The sequence below is a fragment of the Hippocampus guttulatus genome, chromosome 1 (genome assembly GCF_054856545.1).
Source record: "Hippocampus guttulatus isolate MCC_2025c chromosome 1, RoL_Hgut_1.0, whole genome shotgun sequence".
Lineage (NCBI taxonomy): Eukaryota > Metazoa > Chordata > Actinopteri > Syngnathiformes > Syngnathidae > Hippocampus > Hippocampus guttulatus.
Window position 1 is genome coordinate 1721539 of NC_141261.1, and position 20631 is coordinate 1742169.

Here is a 20631-nt window from a genome sequence, read left to right on the forward strand (position 1 = left end):
AAATGTGACTTTAATGAGTTGAATGATTTCAATTCGAGATTATGTAAATTCGCAATGTTGAATGTTCCATTGGAATTAATGATCAAAATTTGTCTGAACCTTGGCCTGATCGGGAATGAATTGGGGATTTTTGGGCGAAACGTTTTGAATTTCGGGAAAACCGGGAATATCTGGAATAAAATTCTAGTTCACAGTTTGGGAAATTTTGGAATATGTTGAAATTGGAATGATGTAAATTGGATGAATTATATGGAACGCATATAAAAAAATGGAGGGAAATATAAAATAGGAATACCTGTAGCATTAAGTGTGAAGCCCCTCATAACTAGAAAAACAAAACATCGTGCTTCACAAAACAGGTCATAAAAGACAACAAAGATCCAAATTTGCAAAGTCTGAAAGAACTGATTCAGCTCTTTTACTTGAGTCGAAAATAAACAGTACAATCTCTGAATTGTGCTTAGGGCTAAAACATTTTTTTTAATCAAATACTATTCAGTGCCCATTTTGATAACTCGGTACAAAGATTTTTTCAGATTATACGGAGAATTGGTGTTTTTTAGACTGCTACAAGTGCACAACAAATCATTCTCTTCAATCTGATTTTGAATGGGGAGTGCAGTATCTTGCTTTTTCGATTCTGTTGCCTTCATTTTAAATGCTCCCTGGTCTCTCCATATTGCTGCTGTTTCTGTTTTTTTCGCCTGATAAGACCCCAAGATCAACCAGACTTCAGAGACATTATTGCGTTGATATCTGCAAAGGTTAAATATATTAAAGAAACAAGCCTCTCTTTACAATTAGTACATGGATTGTAGTATCACCTCGTAACCACCAGAGGGGAAGCTAGTACAGGAAAAAAAACCCACTAAATCAACACTGATGTCGTAAAATTGCAAAATCATAATGCAAGAATCTATGTTGTACACCGTTGCCATATTTCTCAACGATTATGTGTGAACTTTATCTGACCGACTATTTAAACGCAAAATCGCATTGTCTGCGGCAAATTGACACACCGTAGTAAATCAACGCCTACATGTCTGTCACAAATGTCACGCCTCCTGCCGCTCGTCATTGGTTGAATTAGTTGCGTTTGACTCCCACCGCTGACTACTGATTGGACAGAAGAGACTCAAACCACAAAGCAACACGGAACAAGCTTGGTGGCGGGGGCGGGGGGGAAAGTTATGGAGAGAAGTATAATCGGATTCAGTCCGTGTCTCCGCGAGTGTTTTGTTTAGCAAAAACAAATTAATTTATTATGTGCGTATAGAGAAGTCGTGCAATCGCCCAGCTCTATCAATGAATCCATAGAAGGGCGTCTTGCGAGAAAGAGTGGAGGGACAGGTCTGTTTTTCCGTTTCCAAGGACTGCGTTGCTGATGTCACCGCAGAGCAGGAGGGCACCAGACAAGGACAGGTGCGCGGCGTAAAGTTGCCCATCCAGTCTGTTTGGGTCGAGCTGGGAAACAAACAGCTGTTACGGAGATCAGTACGTTGAACTTGTTTTGACTGCAATTCCATCAATTTGTCTGCAAATTTCTGGATTATTTGGAGATACAAACGTCGCATTTGAAACGAGGAAGACTATTAAAGTCCCTTCTATGTTGTTAGATTGCAGTTTAACCGCAAAAAAAGGAAGGCCCTGTTGTGGGGGGCGTGGGGTCGAGACACCCCAGCACCAAAACCGACACTTTCTGTCTCGATGCGACACTGACGCAGTCGGTTGGCCTCGCATCCAAGCGTGCGAAGAGGCGATGCGCGAGTGATCCACGGTGGCGACCGACCCCATTCCATGTGGAACAGACTACTTATCATCGAAGTGGAATATGACACTTGATTTAGACAATCTGCAATGATTCCCCTGTGCGTCACTGCGTCTTAGCACCACCAACCGCTCTCTCCTTTACGGAAGATCGTGTTCGGGCTGCAGAAAAAAGAGCAACCAACAATGTCCAAGACGCTCAAAAAGAAGAAGCACTGGTCTGCTAAAGTCCAGGAGTGCGCCGTGTCGTGGGGGGGATCCGGTGATTTGGTCAACATGGTGGAGGTACGAGGCGGCGCCGAGCAGGGGGAGTTCCCCTACCTCGGCCACATTGCAGCCGAGGCGATGGTCTGTCACGCCGGAAGACTTCCAGGCAGCGGGGACGTGCTGCTGGAGGTCAACGGCACTCCGGTGAGCGGGCTCACCCACCGGGACACGTTGGCTGTCATCCGTCACTTCCGAGAGCCCATCCGGCTGAAGACAGTCAAACCAGGTGTGTGTGCGCGCTAACCCGACTCTTCTGCGTTTCTGAGTTTGGAATCTTAAGGGTTAGGGTCATTTCCATGTTTTCAGTGTCTGTTTTTGCTGCAGTAGGCTCCTGCTCATATCGTGTTTGCGTGTCCGCGTGCGTATGAGCGAGGTCACATCTGGCTGCTACCGCAACATCCGCTTGCCACCCTTAGCCTGAACTCATTTTGTAATCTTCTTTGCATCCACGTACAGCCATTGCTATTGCAACGGTTGTGTCAAGCGGCATAGTTTCTACCTTGACTTACGAGTTTGATTTCGCTCTATACCACACTCGTCACTCAGTTCTTCATTTAAATGAATTTGAATGACATTAATCCTGCAAAATACAAGGTGTTTCTTAAGTCTGAGTCACTTAATATTACATTATATACATATACATATATATATATATATATATATATATATATATATACGTTTTACATTTGAAGTTTCAGTCACCCAATGACTGACTGACTGACTGATTAACTATCACTGTGTGTTGACGTACTTCTTGCTGCGTGTCATGTTCGCTCACTATGGCGGTTCTTTGGCAACTGCGTGGCTACCCTGTGCCCCACAACAGAGAAAAGACAATGAGCACTGGCAGCAAGACAACACCAGACACACACATTGATGAAATTACTCCGTGCATGAATGATAAGGCCGTTGTATTTCCACAGATTGATTTTGTAAGATCAATGCTGTTTGAAAAATGTAGGAGGTTTTTTTGTTGCCACATTTGCAATAATGCACAATGGCCATAGGTGCTGTGTATCTCTGCTGATGCACTGCAGGAATGTGTAAACGGCTGATTTGTCTGCTCGGTGTTGTACGACCGAGTACTAGCACCATGGCAAATCTAAATCTAAACTAACCCGTTAGGCCGACATTCCATCAGGCCTCAGGGCGTAACCATGGTCACATGTTCTTTTTTTCGTATTGACGTGCATGTACCTGTTGAGAGTGGTTGTTTGAAGGCTCATTAGAGAGAATGGCAAGATTTCCTTGCAATGTAGGTGCAATCTTTGAGTGCAATTTTACAAAGCCTGCCACAATAGAGGTTGCCTCAATATGTTTGACATTGACACAAGACACTATTTCAACACGGCCTGCAATTAAGCATGTTTGGGATTCTAACCACACATCAGTCTTTTTGATTGTTGGAAAGGGTTTTAGGATGGTCGAGGCACTTCATTTGTGGAGAGTTTAAACTTCAAGCATTCAAACACTGTGCGGTCTTGACGCTGAAGTCGGAAGCATCTTTTGTCAAGTGGCTTAAATGCACAGTCATAGACTGTGTAATATTTCATAAGGGAGAACAGTGGAGTCATTTTGTATTCTTACTATGTGTTCACAGTGGATAGTTAATCAGCACTATTACTCCACTTTGACATGTTCATCTGGGCTTCTCTGTTCCCCCGTGGGGCCCTACCGTGTGTTTATATCTCAGTCTCCTTTCTCATGATTAATTCAAGCCTCATCTATCATTTATGGCTGCCCGGTGCTAAGATGAGGTGGCTGATGGGAGGATCAAATGATAGCACCCTGGCATAGAAGGAAACATTGTAATGTTGGGAGCTAGGATAAATTGCACAACATCTTTTGCTCATGTACGGGAAAAGTGTAATATGACACAAAAAAAAAAGAATGTTATGTCAGTGTGTTGTGTTTTTCCTGGCTTCTGCTAAGGTTCTAGTCTTTATACGTGTAGTCTTGAATCGAATTGAATTCCTTATTTGGAACATGAGATGGATTAAAAAAATGTCACTTAGTCTAAATCGGGGGTCGGCAACACGCGGTTCTTGAGCCGCATGCGGCTCTTTAGCGCCCCCCAGTGGCTCCCTGGAGCTTTTTCAAAAATGTTTGAAAATGGAAAAAGATGGGAGGGAAATATTTTTTTTTGTTTTAATATGGTTTCTGTCAGAGGACAAACATGACACACACATTAACATTTTCGGATGCTATAAAAATGTGTCGAATACATATTAAATGTCAACATTTCGTCAACGAATATTTCGTCATAGCCTGCGACACACGTTTGTATTGGCAGGGCGGGTTGTCAGTCAGGGGGGCTGTTAAAAAAAAAACAGCTGCCTTTCATGTACAATTCATTGAGGGTACTTGCTAAGAATGGGAATCTGGTAAACGGTACACATGAGCTACGATAGTTAGCACGCTGCGAAAGTGCGTCCCGTGCCTCGTTCATCTCAGCGACCGTTATGGCTGTCGCTCATTACGGCATGCGTGTGTAAGTGTGTGCGTATGCGAGTGTGTGCGGTAACGGGTTGATCGAGGGAGGTTGGTTGTTCAAAAAGTAGATCTTCTGTCAAAAAAGTTCGGGCATCCTTCCTCTGCAGGATGAACTGCAGGGGGGGGGGGGGGGACTTTTAATCATGAATGCTCATTGTGTATTTGTAGCCAACTTAGTCATGTTGATAGCAGGCTAATATAGCTCATATAGATACATACTGTCGTGGTAAAGAAGGAGCTGAGCGAAAGGGCGAAGCTCTCAATTTACCGGTCGATCTACGTCCCAAACCTTCGATCTCGACCGAACGAACGAGATCCCGGATATAAGCGGCCGAAATGAGTTTTCTCCGCAGGGTGTCCGGGCTCTCCCTTAGAGATAAGGTGAGAAGCTCGGCCATCCGGGAGGGGCTCAGAGTAGAGCCGCTTCTCCTCCACATCGAGAGGAGCCAGATGAGGTGACTCGGGCATCTGATTCGGATGCCTCCTGGACGCCTCCCTGGTGAGGTGTTCCGGGCATGTTCCGCTGGCAGGAGACCCTGCGGACGACCCAGGACACGCTGGAGAGACTATGTCACCCAACTGGCCTGGGAACGCCTCGGGATCCGCCAGGAAGAGCTCGAAGAAGTGGCTGGGGAGAGGGAAGTCTGGGCTTCCCTCCTAAAGCTGCTGCCCCCGCGACCCGACCCCGGATAAGCGGTGGAAAATGGATGGATGGATGGATGGATAGATACATACAGCGTGTGCTGCCTTCATTATAAGGCTTTTTATTTTTTGCGGCTCCAGACATATTTGTTTTTTGTTTATTTTGGTCCATTGTGGCTCTTTCAACATTTTGGTTTGCCGACCCCTGGTCTATACCAATCGGCGGAGTGTGCCTCATCGCCACATTTTACATTTTACTTTGAATTTTAGATATTTTCTTCTCTTCATACTATAATCGTCATGAGTATACTGCATAGTTCAGCGTGAGTTTCAAAAAAATGAAACCAGATTTCCACTAATTCGTTTTAAATGCCCCACCATTAATCTGGAGATTGTTTTATTATTGTAATGATGGAAAGCCGTTTTTTTTTCTTCCTCACAGGTATAACAATTTACAGTAAATAATGAATGGATATGGGATATAACAGGAAACCTGGGTGCCTGCTTAATACCCATGCTAGCACAAGAGAACATGCTAGCTCCTCTAAGAATTCCAACGTAGATTCAAACCCTGCCCCCCAGACTGTGAGGCACTTCAAACTCCCGATTCAAGTTTGTTTTTTATTCAAAATGTATTTCCCAAAGTGCCGCTAACAAGACAATGTGCTTCCCAAGTGTTTTTCTGTGCCAAAATCACGAAGAAACAAAGAGAGACTGAAATGCTTTATGTCATTGCCGCAATTGAACAAAAGTTGTTTTGAACTGGTATCCAAACGCAAGATAATTAATTGAGCTAGCGCAAAGATCAAATGAAGCTGTCTTACCATTTTCATTGATAGGTCTTCAGTCTTTTGAATGCATTGACTTGAACGATCTGATCAGAGAGGGATTAGCATAATAATTTTGCATAAGAAAGATAGGGGGGGGGGGGTTTTCGATGTTTTACCTACTTTTGTCATCTTGTAATGAGTGGAAGCTTGGCGACAGCATGAGAGCTTGCTTCTTTTTTCGTAGCATATTTGACCTGCAGACATAAAAGCGGAAAATAGAGAAGTTAACGGAAATGAAAAGCTATGATTCAATACATGGGTGCAGAGGTGGAGAGAGGCCTGCCGCAAGCAGGTAATCTTGACATCTGATTGAACTGAGTTTCATCCCATTGCACTGTCACGCTACTCCGAGGTGGGCCCATCTGTTGTGTTGGTTTTGGGCCATGGGACCTCCTGCAGAGACAATAATCAAAACAACATTGCTGCTGCAGTATGTTACCTGTGTAAGATATATATATTGAGTGAAGCGATGCAGAGAGGCACACAGAGTATTGCAGAGTTACGAGAAGCACGTACTAGATGACGGAGAGCATTACTAATCTCCGAACTGGGGGTGATTATGCTGCCATTAATCATGATAATAGGAATGCTGCTTCGCTGTGGTAGCCTAAATGGATTGTGCCAACATTTACTGTTACAGCATATACTGTCGTCTGAACTCAGTGTTCCCTGGAACCACCTTGAATGTCAAAGATAAAAAAAAATAAATCGACAGTGGCGGTTTCAGTCACTGTAGTTTTAAAAGGGGCATATTATGAGAGCGAAAAGTTATGTGTGTTTGGCGGTGAAGCGCGAGTCCCCCAACTCCCTCAATTGCCGAGTAGCCACCAAAAAACATGTTTGCAATTGAAAATTATTTAACTGCATAACTAAACAAAATGACTTAGGGCTGAACCAAGGCAAAAACAACGGACACAACATCTGTCTGAGAAAGTAAAAACTCAAACCTACAGTAAATATTTAGGAAACCAAAAGACCTCCCTTAACCTCCCTTAACTAACAAACAGAAGGGAAAAAAAATTGTAAACAAAAATGGCAGTTCACCACTCAGGGAAACCAATGTCCAGTCAGCAGTCAGCACTTGTTGAAATTAGTAACAAAGTCAAATAAAAATATACAAAAAAAAACAACAAAAAACAGATTAAAAATAAATTATGGCTGTTCCTACTCTGTACATGTTGGCCTGGCATGGAGTACATCCGAACAATGAGATAAGAAGATTCGAACAAGGAAGTTGTCATCGAGCTCTATTAACTCATTCACTCCCGAAGACATTTTTAAACGTCTTTTCAGACTTGGTCCAGAATTGGCTGGTACTGAATGAGTTAATAACTCATTTTTCACAAATTTGCCTTTGAGTATTGTAATACTAACGTTTGTGTGTGTTACTACAGCGTTCGTGTGTGCATATTCGTCATTTGAAGTAATATCAGACAATGGAAGCCGATGCTAATTTTCCGTTAGCATGTCAATTTTATATTGACTTAACCATTAGCACGGATGATGTTTTTACAACGAAGCATGCGTTGTATTTAAATACAATGTGTTTATTTATTTGTGGGATTGTGTGTTTAGTTTTATAGTAAACGCTCACATGGGTGTCATGAATCAATTCTTCAAAGCACCTTGATGGAAGGCGGAATCCCAACACATCACAGGCTTGCTGCGCAAGTATTGTGATGCATTCACGGCACTTTGACAACATCGGGAACCTGCACACACACCGCCATTGGGCACATTCATAGTTTCTCTTTATTCTCGATTATAATGTTTTCAAGATCAAGGGAACCCAAACATGAAGCCACAATTACATTTCGTTCAATTGCACAGCCCTAAATTTAGCTAGGGCTACACCTATTTTCTGTACATTCGCTTCCAGTTGACTGAAAGTATGTATGTCTGATCCCCAGGTATTGTATTGCTGACATGTACTGAATACGTTATCCATGTTGTGTAAATCGAGACTTTGGTAGTGGTCTGCGCCTCATGAATTGCCCTGTAAAGCAAGCATGGCAGAACTCTCTATTGTTAATAATAAAGATGATAATTGATGATCTATAACTGCTTCAAACAACAGAGAGTATGCAGAAAAGTGGTTCAGATTGAATGACTGTCTGTGTCTTATGTGTTGTGTTGTATTAGCGTATTTTGTTATTATGTTGTTATGGCTTCAAGATGGTGCCGCGAGAGTGGCTGCCTTTCCAGCAGCTCCTATACTTTTTGTTCTTCCTTTCATAACTTTACTGCTGTAAATTGGGAATTTCTCCATTGTGAGACGAATAAAGGAAACTGATTCTTATTATAATTCTGTGTACATTGTATAGCCCTTGTACTTGTGGACACAGCGAAAAGAAAGCGGCATTTACAACTCTCTGTCATCGTTTGCTGAGGTGCTTTCTGATGCTGTAGCACAGCTGGTGTTTTTTATTTTATTTTATTTTTTTGCCAAATCTCAAGGTTAAAAAAAAATGCTTTTAGGTGTGACAACACCTGCCCACAATATGCTTAACTTTTATTTCACTGTGCTATGACAACTGAGTTTTGGTTCTTAATTTGAAATAATGCAGTCTTGTGAATTTATTGAATTGATGATATTTGGTGAAAAATGAAACAGAACTTTTACTGAGCCGTTTACTTCTTTTGATGATTTTGCGGTAAAATTTGCTAATTGATTTAGACTCACGAGAAATCATTTCTGCCATCGTGTCGTCGCACCATATACAGTAAATAATGGCATTAATTATCTGATGAGTCACGGAAAGAATGAAAGCTTTGCTTTTTCATTCGAGACTGAAAAACCAAAATAGTTTTATGAACACATAGCCAATCCAATCTACAATTGTCCTTTTGGGAGGAGGTGGCCACAGCTCTGCATCTAATGAACATACCTGTCAACTTTTTGGAGCGCCAACCTGTATAAACTACCAAAAAAATCCTTATAAAGAGCAAAAAATCCTTATAACATACCAAAGCATTTTATATGTCAAAATAACGGCAGAAAAAAACCCACGAAATTTTCAATGATATTTATTGTAGATCTCCATAATACAATGTCTGTTTAATTTCTAATCATCATTCTACTTAGTGGCATTACTGTGTTCAGAGTTGTATTCCTGCGTTACTTTTTTCACCAACTCCAAATCATTTGGAGTTGGTGAAAAAAAAAAACTGGAAATGTTCAGAATCCGTATGATTTGTGCGATACGGCCATATACGTAAGATTCACCACAAAATCCGTATGAACTATGGCTAAACCGTATGAGCCTCAGGTATGAATGAATACAAAGTGTGTATTCCTACAATAGTGAAATGTCATGCTTGCTGGAAATGAGCCTCTTGAGTGCTCTCATCAGAATTCATGAGTGTACGGTCAATTTGACTTGTTTTGCTTCTGAGCGTTACGAGGGGGTTATTGATCATGTCCAATCTAATCCACCAGAGCATCCAATGCTTTTCGTGTGATCAAGAGCTTGTGTATTTGACTCGCACACAGTTTATAAGTTGCATTTATGAAGGGTGACATGAGCTCAAAAGTGATCTGCAAATAAATTGTCTTTCAGCTCTTGAGCACTTTGCGTCATTTCGTGTTGATCAACCAATTGCTGCATTTTGGTGAGTGTGAGGCTTGTGCCTAATTTATTTTCAGACTAGACCCACACATAGTGACATTGCCCCCAGGCTTTGGCGGCAGTAAGCCCCTGGCCAACTCCACAGAACTTTGAGCAATTGACACAGGAGGTCACATGTTTATTCGTCACGGTTAAAGTATGCGGTAGGATGTGCTACTTGTGGAACTGTGACATCACCATGCTGCAAACAGTGGAGGGTCCTTGTGCCGTCCGTCCTTGTCGACATGGTTGCTTCTGTTATCTTTGTAGGGTTTTAAACCAGGGTTTTCCCGAGCTCAAATTAAGGCAGAGGTGGTACCATCCTGCATGTATTCTGTAAATTCAACAGATTCACTTTCTCTTATAGGAAACATACTTGAAGTTAAGCATTCCACTAAGAACATGACTATTATCATCTTAAAGCAGGGGTGCCCAAACTTTTTGGACCGAAGATCTACTTTTCGATCAACTAACCTCCCGGGATCTACCCTTACCGGCGCGCGCGCATACAAACATACACGCGCACACGCACGCCATGATGAGAAGAAACAGCCTGAAACCGAGGCATGCGATGCACTTTGCAGCCTGTTAACTATCATAGCTCACACGTACCGTTTTAAAGTGCTTCCCTGGGCCCTCCTATATTCCCGCAATAATCTTTGCCCGTGCCCTCGGTGAATTGTACACGAAGCAAACTCTGAATGAGAATAATGACGATAAAAGATAGAGCGCAACAGCTCTAATCACAAGCTGCAATTGCAGACTGCTGAGCGCTAACAACCTCCGGTGACGTAATCTCGCGCCACCGTAAATTCAGGATTTACCTGCTTCATTTTATTTTTTTAAATATTTTTTTTGTGAAAATGAGGCAAAAAATATATTACTAACATGTACAAAGACACACAAATGGTTGTTTGTTTTTTTTTCTCCTCAACACTCCTCGGATCTACTTGGGACCTGTCTTAGATCTGCCGGTAGATCAGGATCGACGTAATGGGCACCCCATGTCTTAAAGCAATCATTTCTTAAAACCTGCACAGTAGAATGATGGACTCACAGCGTATGTGGTGAGGCCACTTTTGTTTGAAACACTCCTAGATTATTTTGAAGCTGCCTTGAAGCGTCCATGTGTGCTGCAATAGCATACTGCCGTGTCCTCTGTTAAAAAGCTCTCGAAATGTTGCAACATTTACAGAATTCATCACATACTTTATTTTTGACAAAGTTGCGTCCTTTCGCCGAATTGAATCCACAAGTGAATAGACACTGACTAAACCAACTCTGCTTTGACAGTGTGTGTTGCCATAGACAGCTTCAGCCGCTATCAAAAACAAAACTCTGATCAGAATTGTACCATTTAAATCTTTAACAAAATAGCCTTAAAATTTAAAAATCGCATTGAAATTGCTCTTTAACATGATGATTACAGTGGGGGAAAAAAATAATTCCAATGCGGTTGTTAATGGAAGCAATGAAGAAGAAATGTGGTCAAGCAGGTGGCAAAGAGGCGCAGCCCGTTGGGTGTTTTGTATTTTTGCAGAAGCAAACCATAAACAAATAAATGGCATGTTGGAATTGAAAGTATTTTCACGTCTTTGTTGCTTACTACTGAAACTAAAGCATACTTATTGATTAATAGCATCCAATTATTGTATCGTATTTTGATGGAACTAGTGTAGTTGCTTTCCTTAGCAATAGACAGACTTTGCCATTCTGGCGTGCGCACGGCGATAGAAGAAAATGTCACTGCATGTGCATCATTTAGAATATATATTTCAAAATGTCAGAGATAAAAATGGATTCAAACCATGCGTATGGTGTGCAGCAGTGATTTCAAACTACATCGTCTGATTTTGTACGTTTCACCCGTGTGCACTAAGGTAGTGTGCAATTTGATGTAATTTTATAACAGTAGTGCAATTGGATGTTGTTATTACAGATGGCATAAAGTAATAAAGAAATCATGTTTTTTCATAACACCAACATTTGTCCAAGAAGAAATGATATGACAACAGTTTATTTTTTTTTATTGTTGTTGAAAATGTAATATGTGAATGAAGTTTAGGGCGTGTAGTGCAGAACTTTGAAAGCCTGCGGGGAACCTAATCCCATCAACTTTTTAGTACATATATTTCAGTCACAGCCATGGATTTAGTGCCCGGGCCTTCAGTGGGGACTTGCCAAACTTAATCCGCCTCTTAATAGCACCGCGATCGTGTCACAGTTACACAACAAAGCAATACAATATAAAAATGGCAAATAACAGTGCATACCTGTATTACATACATCCGGAGCAGTTCAGAATCGATGATTATCAAATAACATGACAAAAACTCAAAAATACATCATACTCGAGAGAGATGCTGATTATTAAAGTTATTATTCGCTACCGATGTGTTTTGCTGGTGGGAATTTTCTTGTTTCGACGAACCTGTCAGCGAGCTGGCCCTCTGAGGTGAAAGAATCGGTCTCATTGCTCATGCATATATATGGTGAATAAGTTGGATCGGCCAGCACTGACTGGACAAAATCAAGTAAAAAATAAAAATCCAACATTCACATACACATAGCAGTGCAGCCAAGAAAAACAACAGGAAATGAAGAGAATAGACTGTTGGAAATGAATTAATACCGTTTCATGAAACAAGTATTACAATTGAGATTGTAAATGGTCTTTCATAGCTCTTTGCTACTGATAGTTTTTAGGCAGCTGAAAAGGCCTTGCAAGCCATTGATATGTTTACAAGCCTTATGACTTTTCTAAACTTCAAAATGGCTGACATCAATCACAGTGTGATCTGCAGTTGTCTAGAAGCTCTGTCATGAACAATGTGACAATAATCATCCCACGTGATCAAAACCATCCCATGAGATTAATTTATGATGCACGTCATGCATGAGTCCTCAAAAAATCTAAACTGTTGATTTGAGTGCTTTGTCACGATAGAATCCAAAAGTTCCCTCAAGATGGTCCGGTTCCAAACAGCTCTTGTGGGTTTCATGGCGCAGACTTGCTCTTGACTGCCACGGGGCTTAGCAGAGCTGGACTGGGAAGGGGTCGGCAGCCTCAAAGCCGGCGTCAGTCACGAGGCTCTTTAGAAGCTGGCTGAGTCGTGCGGCTCACGCTAATTCAACAGTTTTGTTTTCAGGCGCCAAAGTGAGCACTTGCGCGTGCACGCACGCACGCACACACACACACACACACACACACACACACACATATATATACCTTTTAACCTTTATGACCTTTCACAGCAGTCAACCACGAGATGGCTTAATGGTTAGACTTATCACGGCCAGAATAAAAACATTGGCTTGCCGGGAAGCTTGCAAACTGCCTTGTTGTCACACTGTGTTTTATTTTTTATTGTGTTTTGTTTTGTTTATTTAATTAATTATGTATGTATTTATTTATTCGCGTGTGTGTGTGTTCATTGCTGTCATCGTTATGACGACTCTCTGATATTGTAATGTTGCAGTCAATAATTCCCCCCAGTCGTTGATTGATTCACAGTTGAGTTCATCAAATGTTGTCCTGAGTGTCTTTTGTCTGATTCCAACCTCAAAGTTTCTCTTTGACGTGATGCATGGTCTCAAGTGCAAGACACGATGTTCATATCGCCAACGCTGAAGCAAAATGAAAAGCTGGGCACCAGTTGAGTTGCATGATGCTGAGGGGTTGTCACCAAGGTTTACTGAAAGCTGGCAAGTGATTGCCTGTCTTTGAAATGGTTGGTTTGGCTGGCCCAAATTTCCACTTATAGGCCAGCAAATGGTTTAACTTAAATAATGTGTTAGGCAAATGAACAAAGTAACAATTGTTCATTTTTGGACTTCAGTCCATCCCCCTACACAAAAAAAAACAAAAAAAAACACTCAGAGTACACAAATGCGCAGCCTTAACACAAATCCAACGTGCTCGCAAACGTCTTATTGTCTATGCAGTGGATGTATTCGCCATCTTATATGCTGTACTTGGTCTTTTTTGATGGGGGTGATTTTTTTTTCCTCTCTCAAAAAAACCAGCATTGTGATCATGGAAAAAAGATGTCAATCATTAAGTGTCTCTGCCTCCTGAATTCCTGTAGAAACAAGATTAGAAATGAGACTCTCAATGATCTTCAACACACATGCGCATAAACACACGAAATTGTCGCCACTTAAAAGCTACTGCGACTTTGGAGTGATGCATTCCGTGACTTATTAACCTCAGCTGTGAGTCACATACGAATGAATGTTTGTCCTTTGTACTGACGCGCTGGCATGCTGCCTCTGCGGCACTTCCAGTTTACAGCTTGTAACGTTTCTTCATCTTGTCACTGAAACCAGAAGCACTCAAACAAAAGGGCAAAAATCAATGACTGCTTATTTTCATCCCTTTCTACACCATCTTATTAGTGACTTATTGATCTGTAATTATGATGCAACATCACGGTTGAGAAACAAAACTTTATTTAAGGCCGAAGTTGTTTTGTTTTTTCTGGATGTGAGTCGGACACCACAAACAGACTCGCGACAACATGTCCAAAAATCAAGGCGAAAGAAATAGATACACGGGATAGTGTTGTTGATGCAGTGCAAACATGTTGCCAGAAGGTTTGACTATGTTTGCATCCTTGATGTGAGAGGAAATTTGCAACCCAACAGAGTACTGATACAAAAATGTTTTGATGGTAATGATCTTTCATTTGTATAGTGCTTCTCCACCGACGAGGCACTCGAAGCGCCTTACACTGACTTCTCATTCACCTACTCGTGACGCAGCATCAGGAGCAACTCAAGGTTCGGCATCTTAAGGGCCGGCCGGGAATTGAACCCCTAACCTCTCGGTTGGGAGACGACCACACTACCACTGATCCAGAATTCACCCAATAATGTAACTGGCCACGGATTCTTGAACCTATTTCTTATTAAGATGTTCATTTAAAGGATCTAATTAGCATCCATCCATCCATCCATCCATTTTCCGAACCGCTTGATCCTCACTAGGGTCGCGGGGGGTGCTGGAGCCTATCCCAGCTGTCTTCGGGCAGTAGGCGGGGGACACCCTGAATCAGTTGCCAGCCAATCGCAGGGCACACAGAGACGAACAACCATCCACGCCCACACTCACACCTAGGGACAATTTAGAGCGTCCAATCAGCCTGCCATGCATGTTTTTGGAATGTGGGAGGAAACCGGAGTACCCGGAGAAAACCCACGCAGGCCCGGGGAGAACATGCAAACTCCACACAGGGAGGCCGGAGCTGGAATCGAACCCGGTACCTCTGCACTGTGAAGCCGACGTGCTAACCACTGGACTACCGGGCCGCCCTAATTAGCATACATTGATTCAAAATTTTAATTTCAGAAATGTTTGTCAATCGTCTTTGTTTTTTTCTCAGACAAACTGCGATAACAACATTTATTGACAGAAAAGTGCACCGACAAAGTGCAAACGGATATCGCTGGTCCCAAGGAGTCAGGAGAAACAATGCATAACCAAAAGCACTTGCAAAAGGCAGGGTACTAGGGAAGACCAAGAATAAACAAATGAAATGCTAAGAAGCCAATAACACAAAGCCAAAGATCAAGAGCAAAATAAAAATACTTGCAAACTAGAATCTATGGATAACGAGAGGGACCAACACTTGAGGCACTACAGCAAGCAAGGTCAATAATCAGACAAGAAACTCGGCAGCTTGGCAGTCCTGAAATACTTGGCGAGGCTTGATGGGGGGGAATGCAGAACAGGTGCACCTGCTGGAGGGAAACGCCCTTCAATCCAGCTGCAGCTGAAACACAATCAAAACAGACAGAACATAACATGTTCAGCATCGACCGGATGTCTGAAGCCACTTGTCTCGTTGCTTTTTACACTAAGATAAGATAAGAAAACCTTTATTAGTCTCGCAATGGAGAAATTCCAGATTCACAGCAGCAAAGTTCTGAAAGGAAGAAGTAGAACAACAAAATATAGGAGCTGCTGGAAAGGCAGCCACTCACGCGGCGCCATTTTGAAGTCAAAATAACAAAAATAACACAACACAGCACATAGGACACAGACAGTCGTGCAATCTTCACCACTTTTCTGCATACACTTTGTTGTCTGAAGCAGTTCTAGATGAAAGAGGAGAGGATCAAAGTGTCCTTTCACCAGTGGATCAGAGACGTCATGCTGAAAATGTGCACACGTCTGCTACAAGCTAAGTTTTGAAAGCAAACACGAAGCTGTAGCGTCCATTGACGAAAAAGAGATTGGCTCACATCTCCTGTCCCATGTAAATCCACTTCAATTCCAAGCCGCGACTCCCAGTTCCACATCCGCATCGGCGCTCCGCGCTAACGCTCCTTTCTTCTCATCTTCGGCTCCTCAAGCCTTACATCCATCCAGCCGCAGACCGTTCTACATGATGTAAAAGAAATTGATTGCATTTTTCCCTGTAATCAAGGAATTTTAGTCAAATGCTCATCCTTGCTACTGGCTATAGCTGTAAGAATGTACCTTAATTTCTGGAAAACATTGCAGCGTGCACTTGAGGCTTTGCAGATGCTCGGTGCTTCGTTAGTTCTAGCCATCTGTTTGTTTAACCCACTTTATTGTCCATTTTATCGCAGTGCTGCAGCAAGCACTGCTGCTCCAGCATGAAGATTTATGGCAAGCTTTGTCTCAAGTAAATTGCAGCACGAGCCTAACATCAGGAGTCTTGACACGGCCGAGAAGTCAGCACTGCAGTCTTGGCCTGACGCTGCATGAAGCCAGCCCCTAGCTTGCTCCGAGTCAACAGAGACAGGTTTTCACCTTCATTTTGCAGCTTTATCAACATTTGATCCACTTTGCATTAACTGTACTTACAATGTTGACTCTGAAAATGCCCTCAAGGTCTGTGGAGACTCCTCCAATGATCCAGCTTGGTTGCAAATGTCATCTTCAGCCACATGTTAATAGACGGTGACAGGATGCCAAAGAAGTGTCACTTCTCCTTCTGTCATAACTCCTTCCATCCTTCTTTTTTGGTTACGTATGTTCCTCTCCCTTTATGTCTCTCTGGATGTGATTATGGGTGAAATGGAGCAGGTTTCAGTCCCTTCTGTTGTGTGACTTTCATTGCTTGAAAAGAAAAAGGGTCGTTTCTAGCGCGCACATAAACATCATAAAGACACCTTTTATGAAGAATTAATGTGAGCGATCACATAAAGGGACCGGGTTCACCTCTTCACTCGACCGCTTTTCCTCGCTATGCTCGTAAAACCCGCCACACTTGTTTGTTGGTTTCGGGGGAGTTTCTAGGTAGGATTGCATTTCCAGCTTGAGAGACGATGTTTGTTGTTGTACTTCCAGCTGACTTAAAGATCTGTCTTTTTGACCCCCACAGTGCTGTCTTGGACACCATAATGGATGAAAATATGGCGCGGTGGTGCCCAGCTATTAGCTGCTATCGATTTACGCCTGTTGGGATATTTTCTTTCTGCCATTTAAACTTTGAAGAGCAAGGCTTGTGCCGGGTTTAAAGTAACACAGGCCAAGAGCACTGAGATCATTTCAGGTATACTGAGCATTATCGGCAAGTGCCGTTAAGAGGGAGGGTTTTTGGGGCATGCTTGGAACAAAAAAGATGAGACACTCTCCGGGTGTGTGTAAGTGTGTGCACACTTGTATTGAAGAATAGAGGAGGAAGACGCTGCAGTGAGACCAATTAGCCGATTCCTTGATCCCGCGCCCTACAGGGGCAAAGAGAGCCCCGGCGATGCAGCACTGCGGCATCGTGCGCACGAGCTGGCTGCAGCGCGAGATAACATTTCACACTGTCAAATGACACAACCACAATGCTCCCACTTTAGTTGTGGGTAAGGATTTGTCAGGTTTCTCCTTCTATCGCTTTGATCACATTCACACCGAGTTCATTTCCTCATTGTCTAGATTCCACGAATAACAGTGAGCCTAGCTGTCCGTCTTCTCAAACGCTATGCGCTATGTTATTCACTGACTATGAATCTTTACTGCCACTGACTTGTAAAGTTGTGCCCATCAATGCGTGATCATAAATCTAACTATTCATATGGATGAAGAACATATTTATAGGCTGCCTTCTTCCACAGTGAATGGATTTCATGACTTAATTATATGATTCATTTTCAATGTCTGAATATGAGTCATTGTGGTCAGTCCATTGCTGGGTGAAAGCTTTCCTAAACCTGTACCAGGTTACCTTGTCCTTCGTCTTTTACATGTGGGAGGGATGGTTGCAGTCGAGATCTGTAGTTCCTTCGGCTTCTTGGTGTTGAACAGCCAGGGCGCAGTGTTGTTATCAACCACCGCCATGCCCCAGTTGGAAGACGGTAAAGTGGTCACGATATTATAACGTGGCCGGCCGGTCCTTGTCCTGAGCCGCTGTCGTTTATCCTTGTGAAACTATAAATTCGACTCATGTTGGCTCTCGTCTCCTTTTTTTTTTTTTTTTGTCTTTCTCAACTTCTTAAGCCAATCACTGGTTTCCATTCTGTACTTCACTTTGGCCAACTTTTTCCCTTTATTCTAGCAATATGCCAAACCCAGTTTCTCTATATGTTGTCATGGGGGAAAATAAATAAATAAATATATATACTGTGTGTATGTATATAAGAAAACCTTTATTAGTCTCGCAATGGAGAAATTCCCAATTCACAGCAGCAAAGTAATGAAAGGAAGAAGTAGAACAACAAAATATAGAAGCTGCTGGAAAGGCAGCCACTCTCGCGGCGTCAAAATAACACAACACAACACATAGGACACAGACAGTCGTGCAATTTTTACCACTTTTCTGCATACACTTTGCAACGACAGTCAAATGGCGCCGACATTCCTCCCAGTCAAAAACAGTGCTGGTATACCCATGCTGCCGAGAAGGCGCAACCACCGAGCACAGAGTCTCCTCCTTGATGAATGTCGTGGCCAAAAAAATGCTGAAAAAAGTCCACATCAGGTCCAGGTTTTTTTTAATGCAGTTGACCGTACTTATGCTGAGTTTAGTGTAATAATCTGTTCCGTAACTCTGACAGGACACGTTTGTTGAATAGTTTGAGCTACATGCAGATTTTTGGGGTAATTTGGAGAATTTATTGACACATATACTGTATGCTGTGACTTTGCCATTGTCTACAAAATAAAACAGAAGATGGATGTTTCTTAGGTTCTCTTTATACAGGTAATAAACATCCAATGTTGATTCATAAAAATATTGCATTCACCGTAGTGGAAGTACAGCCATTTTATACACGACCCCAATTTTGGGGGGAATCGGTAGTATTTGGACAATTAACTCACAAGAAATGAATTGGCCAAACGTGGAGTTGTATCGTTAATGTTAAGTTTGCATTTGGCAAATAGAGTTACAGTATTCTGTATAAAATGGTTATACTTTTACCAAGTAGGAATACTTGGTAAAATCAATTATACAGTATTCAAGTCAACGCAATTGTTTCATTCAAATTCATTGTTCATCTCAAAGCAAAATAGATCAAAACAAAATCCAAATCATTCTGGACCTGATTGTACACACTGTATTCTCTGCAGCACGGGATTTTTCTCTTTCCACTGGATGAGCATTTTGAGAAAAGTTACATATTCATGGGAGATAACAATGGTTGCTGTCCTTCGCTAAACTGAGGAGGAGGAGCGAAAGAGGCGGATTCGGAGGGCAGGCGGTCCGAACTGAACCCTCTGCCTCGTCTGCAAGGAGATGAGCCGCTCCGTGTGTTAGTCAAAAGTTGTAAATGAAGTCATCAATACCGCCACTGAATTATGGCCAATTGAAGATAACGGGGTGTCAGAAATGTCAGACTTTGCAGTCCATTTCCTACACAGCACAGAGGCTTTAAGATAGAGACTCTGGTGCTGCTTGTCACGGTGTTCATTCCAGAACATTGTTTTTATTTTTAACCTGGGTTTGATTGCACCCAAGGGTTCGGCGAATCAATCTCAGGGGTTCAGTGAAGGTCAAGACACGTGCTCTGCATGACCATCGTTGGCCGCCATACCATTTGTTGAACATTTTGCGACCTTATGACCTTGCATACAAATAAAGAAAGAAAAGCAAGACTTCACTACAAAAATGATCAGTGCCTCTCGCCAAGGTGAAGCCATGCATTCCTGAACTTGTCTCAGTAAGACAAAACAAAAAAGCGCATTGATTGTTTTGTTGTTTTTATTCTTTGAACACTATGATTTTGTGTACGTCTGCTGCATGTTTCATTTTGTGAATGGGGGTCATTCCATGCCAAATCAATCAGTGGGTTGAACAAAGAGGATTTTGATTAATAATAATACTTGCTGCACTTGTTGAAAGTGATGGCGCAATACTAAATATCAAATTGTAGGCCAATAGGAGCAGGGGTGTTGGGAGCTAAGGCCCACCGAATTTTATTATGTTCTGCTGTTAACTTTGTTCAGATAAATGACCGGTCGACTCGCTGCGACTCTTTCAATAATATTATATTTTGCAAACTTACCCGATTAAACACGTCCTGATAGAGACGTGGCGTGCAAGTAAAGGAGTTCCCTGTCTTTGACGAGCGAGCACCGATGTTAGCCATATTCGACACTTGGCATCACATTTCATTCAAAATCAGGCAAGTAAAATGTACAGTAATCCCTCGTTTATCGCGGTTAATGGGGACCAAAAGCACCCGCGATAAACGAAAATCCGCGAAGTAGCGTCCAATTACCATAAACAGGTAAAAAAATATATATACTGTATATATTTTTTTAAGTCCGCAAACGGTCCGCGAGAAGCTGCAAAACAACAGCGAGTCACATAGAGCAACATATACAATACTGTACTCCATGTATATGTAAAAATAATAATAATAATAATCTTTTTTTTTAATATACACATATGCGCGTGTTGTCAGGCAGCAGCTTGGGCTTGAGTCAGGTGCTGGCGTGCAAGGCTGAGCCTCGTCTTGGGGTTCAGAGGAACAACAGGAGAGTGTTTTGCTAAACTCTGCTGGAACCCAGCTGAGGCATTATGATCCCCCCCCCCCCCCACACACACACACACGGTCAG

General features: G+C 42.3%; 1 protein-coding gene across 3 annotated transcripts in view; it reads left to right on the forward strand.

The window, feature by feature from the left end:
• The first annotated feature begins 1183 nt into the window (after positions 1-1183).
• Positions 1184-20631, forward strand: part of LOC147209968 (membrane-associated guanylate kinase, WW and PDZ domain-containing protein 3-like) — an 84380-nt gene continuing 64932 nt past the window's right edge. For all 3 annotated transcript variants that reach the window (XM_086127090.1, XM_086127260.1, XM_086127177.1), the window contains exon 1: positions 1184-2260. In XM_086127090.1, coding sequence (XP_085983216.1) covers positions 1954-2260 — 307 coding nt within the window. In that variant the 5' untranslated portion in view covers positions 1184-1953. The remainder of the gene's footprint in view (positions 2261-20631) is intronic.